Genomic DNA, 5,827 nt, shown 5'->3' on the forward strand with positions numbered 1-5,827 from the left:
CACCATCATCATTGTGTCAAGCACTGCAATCATTGTGTCATACTCCACTATCATTGTGTCATACTCCACCCTCATTGTGTCACACACCCCCATCATTGTGCCGTACACCACCATAATTGTGTCATACACCACTGTCATTGTGTCAAACACCACTATCTTTGTGCCATACACCATCATCATTGTGTCAAGCACTGCAATCATTGTGTCATACTCCACTATCATTGTGTCATACTCCACCCTCATTGTGTCACACACCACCATCATAGTGCCATACACCACCATCATTTTGTCATGCACTGCCATCATTGTGTCTGTTACGGCCCTCTCGGGTCGCAACCGGGTTCTTTCTCTGATGTTGTTAGAGGTTGGGTATCCGGCCCCAAGCTATTAGTGGCATTCAAGGGATGTGATCAGTAACGCAAGTAAATTAAAGGAGAAGGGAGACAAAGGCAAAAAACTTAATATAATTATTACCGTCACCATAAATAATATATAAAATATTACACGGGGGAGGTATAAACACCTCCCCCGTGTAATCTTGGGGTATGACACCAATGATGGTGGTGTCATACACCACTATCATTGTGTCATACACCACCATCATTGTGTCATACACCACCATCATTGTGTCATACACTGCCATTATTGTGACATACACCACAATCATTGTGTCATACACAACCATCATTGTGTCATACACTACCTTCATTGTGCCATACACCACCATCATTGTGCCATACACCACAATCATTGTGTTATACACATCCATCATTGTGTCACACAACACCATCATTGTGTCATACACCACCATCATTGTGCCATACACAACCATCATTGTGTCAAACACTGCAATAATTGTGTCATACACCACTATCATTGTGTCATTCTCCACCCTCATTGAGTCACACACCACCATCATTGTGCCGTACACCATGATCATTGTGTTATACACCACCATCATTGTGTCATACACCACTATCATAGTGTCATTCACTGCCATCATTGTGTCATACACCACCATCATTGTGTCATACACTGCCATCTTTGTGGTATATATCACACTCATTGTGTCATAGAGCACCATCGTTGTGTCATACACTACCATCATTGTGTCATTCACTACCATCATTGTGTCATAGATCACCGTCATTGTGTCATACACCACCATCATTGTGCCATACACCACAATCATTGTGTTATACACATCCATCATTGTGTCACACAACACCATCATTGTATCATACACCACCATCATTGTGCCATACACAACCATCATTGTGTCAAACACTGCAATAATTGTGTCATACACCACTATCATTGTGTCATACTCCACCCTCATTGAGTCACACACCACCATCATTGTGCCGTACACCATGATCATTGTGTTATACACCACCATCATTGTGTCATACACCACTATCATAGTGTCATTCACTGCCATCATTGTGTCATACACCACCATCATTGTGTCATACACTGCCATCTTTGTGGTATTTATCACACTCATTGTGTCAAACAGCACCATCGTTGTGTCATACACTACCATCATTGTGTCATTCACTACCATCATTGTGTCATACATCACCGTTATTGTGTCATACACCACCATCATTGTGTCATACACCACAATCATTGTTATACACATTCATCATTGTGTCACACAACACCATCATTGTGTCATACACCACCATCATTGTGCCATACACAACCATCATTGTGTCAAACACTGCAATAATTGTGTCATACACCACTATCATTGTGTCATACTCCACCCTCATTGAGTCACACACCACTATCATTGTGCCGTACACCATGATCATTGTGTTATACACCACCATCATTGTGTCATACACCACTATCATAATGTCATTCACTGCCATCATTGTGTCATACACCACCATCATTGTGTCATACACTACCATCATTGTGGTATATATCACCATCATTGTGTCATACAGCACCATCGTTGTGTCATACACTACCATCATTGTGTCATTCACTACCATCATTGTGTCATACATCACCGTCATTGTGCCATACACCACCATCATTGAGTCATACACCACCATCATTGTGTCATACACCACCATCATTGTGTCATACACAACCATCATTGTGTCATACACCATCATTGTGTCATACACCACCATCATTGTGTAATACACTACCATCATAGTGTCATGCACTGCCATCATTGTGTCATACACTGCCATTGTGTCATACACCACATTCATTGTGTCTTACACTACCATAATTGTGTCATACACCACCGTCATTGTGTCATACACCAACATGATTGTGTCATACACCACCTTCTTTGTGTCATACACCATTATCATTGTGTCATACACCACCATCATTGTGTCATACACCACCATCATTGTGTCATACACCAGTATCATTGTGTCATACACCAGTATCATTGTGTCATACACTGCCATCATTGTGTCATACACCATCATCGTTGTGTCATACACCACCATCATTGTGTCATACACCACCATCATTGTGTCATACACCACCGTCATTTTGTCATACACCACCATCATTGTGTCATACACCACCATCATTGTGTCATACACCACCATCATTGTGTCATACACCACTACTATTGTGTCATACACCACCATCATAGTGCCATACACCACTATCATTGTGTCATGCACTGCCATCATTGTGTCATACACCACTATCGTTGTGTCATACACCACCATCATTGTGTCATACACCACCATCATTGTGCCATACACAACCATCATTTTGTCATGCACTGCCATCATTGTGTCATACACTGCCATCATTGTGGCATACACTGCTATCATTGTATCATACATCACCATCATTGTGTCATACTCCACTATCATTGAGTCATACACCACCATCATTGTGTCATACACTTCCTTCATTGTGTCATACTCCACTGTCATTGTGTTATACACCAACATTACTGTGTTATACACCACCATCATTGTGTCATACACCATTATCATTGTGACATACACCACCATCATTGTGTCATACACCACAAACATTGTGTCACACACTACCATCATTGTGTCATATACCACCCTCATTGTGTCATACATCACCATCATTGTGTCATACACCACCATCATTGTCTCATACACCACCATCATTGTGTCGTACACTGCCATTATTGTGTCATACACCACTATCATTGTGTCAAACACAACCATCATTGTGTCATGCACTGCCATCATTGTGCCATACACCACCATCATTGTGCCATACACCACCATCATTGTGTTATACACATCCATCATTGTGTCATACTCTATCGTCATTGTGTCTTACATCACCATCATTGTGCCATACACCAAAATCTTTGAGTCATACACTGCCATCATTGTGTCATACACCACCATCATTGTGCCATTCACTACCATCATTGTGTCATCTACCACCTTTATTGTGTTATACACAACCATTATTGTGAAATACACCACTATCATTGTGTCATACACTGCCATCATTGTGTCATACACCACTGTCATTGTGTCAAACACCACTATCTTTGTGCCATACACCATCATCATTGTGTCAAGCACTGCAATCATTGTGTCATACTCCACTATCATTGTGCCATACTCCACTCTAATTGTGTCACACACCACCATCATTGTGCCATACACCACCATCATTGTGTCATACACCACTGTCATTGTGTCAAACACCACTATCTTTGTGCCATACACCATCATCATTGTGTCATGCACTGCAATCATTGTGTCATACTCCACTATCATTGTGTCATACTCCACCCTCATTGTGTCACACACCACCATCATTGTGTTATACACATCCATCATTGTGTCATACTGTATCGTCATTGTGTCTTACATCACCATCATTGTGCCATACACCAAAATCTTTGTGTCATACACTGCCATCATTGTGTCATACACCACCATCATTGTGCCATTCACTACCATCATTGTGTCATCTACCACCTTTATTGTGTTATACACAACCATTATTGTGAAATACACCACTATCATTGTGTCATACACTGCCATCATTGTGTCATACACCACTGTCATTGTGTCAAACACCACTATCTTTGTGCCATACACCATCATCATTGTGTCAAGCACTGCAATCATTGTGTCATACTCCACTATCATTGTGCCATACTCCACCCTAATTGTGTCACACACCACCATCATTGTGCCGTACACCACCATCATTGTGTCATACACCACTGTCATTGTGTCAAACACCACTATCTTTGTGCCATACACCATCATCATTGTGTCATGCACTGCAATCATTGTGTCATACTCCACTATCATTGTGTCATACTCCACTATCATTGTGTCATACTCCACCCTCATTGTGCCATACACAACCATCATTGTGTCATTCACTGCCATCATTGTGTCATACACTACCATCATTGTGGCATACACTGCTATCATTGTGTCATACATCACCATCATTGTGTCATACACCACTATCATTGAGTCATACACCACCATCATTGTGTCATTCACTTCCATCATTGTGTCATACTCCACTGTCATTGTGTTATACCCCAAACATTACTGTGTTATACACCACCATCATTGTGTCATACACCATTATCGTGTCATACACCACCATCATTACTGTGTTATACACACCATCATTGTGTCATACACCATTATCGTGTCATACACCACCATCATTGTGTCATACACCACAAACATTTTGTCATACACTACCATCATTGTGTCATATACCACCATCATTGTGTCATACACCACTATCATTGTGTCGTACACCGCTATCATTGTATCACACAACACCATCATTGTGTCATACACTGCCATAATTGTGTCACCCACAATCATTGTGTCATACACCAATATCATTGTGCCATACACCACCATCATTGAAACATACACTACTATCACTGTGTCATACACCACCAACATTGTGTTATACACCACTATCAATGTGTCATACACCACCATCATTGTGTCATACACCATTATCATTGAGTCATACACCTCCATCATTGTGTCATACACCACAAACATCGTGTCGCACACTACCATCATTGTGCCATATACCACCGTCATTGTGCCATACACCACCATCATTGTGTCATGCAATACCATCATTGTGTCATACACCACATTCATTGTGTCATACACTACCATCATTGTGTCATACACCACCGTCATTGTGTCATACACCAACATCATTGTGTCATACACCACCATCATTGTGTCATACACCATTATCATTGTGTCATACACCACAATTATTGTGTCATACACCACCATCATTGTGTCATACACCACATTCATTGTGTCATACACTACCATCATTGTGTCATATACCACGGTCATTGTGTCATACATCAACATTATTGTGTCATACACCATAATCATTGTGTCATACACCACCATCATTGTGTCGTACACCACCATCATTGTGTCATACACCACCATCATTGTGTCATACACCACCATCATTGTGTCATTCACTGCCATCATTGTGTTATTTATCACTATCATTGTGTCATACACCACCATCGTTGTGTCATACTCAACCATCATTGTGTCATACACCACCATCATTGTGTCATACACCACCATCATTGTGTCATACACCACTGTCATTGTGTCATACACCACTATCATTGTGTCATACACCACCGTCATTGTGTCATACACCATTATCATTGTGTCATACACCACCATCATTGTGTCATACAACACAAACATTGTTTCATACACTACCATCATTGTGTCATATACCACCCTCATTGTGTCATACACCACCATCATTGTGTCATACACCACCATCATTGTGTCAT

The 5,827-nt window shown here is 41.0% G+C and overlaps 1 protein-coding gene across 1 annotated transcript; it reads right to left on the bottom strand.

The window, feature by feature from the left end:
- Positions 1–3,311: 3,311 nt before the first annotated feature.
- LOC138350956 (uncharacterized) lies at positions 3,312–3,683 on the bottom strand. Its single transcript, XM_069302417.1, has one exon. It carries the CDS (start codon positions 3,681–3,683, stop codon positions 3,312–3,314), a length of 372 nt encoding a protein of 123 aa, XP_069158518.1.
- Between the last annotated feature and the right edge of the window lie 2,144 nt (positions 3,684–5,827).

The sequence above is a fragment of the Procambarus clarkii genome, chromosome 48, assembly GCF_040958095.1.
Source record: "Procambarus clarkii isolate CNS0578487 chromosome 48, FALCON_Pclarkii_2.0, whole genome shotgun sequence".
NCBI classification, from domain to species: domain Eukaryota; kingdom Metazoa; phylum Arthropoda; class Malacostraca; order Decapoda; family Cambaridae; genus Procambarus; species Procambarus clarkii.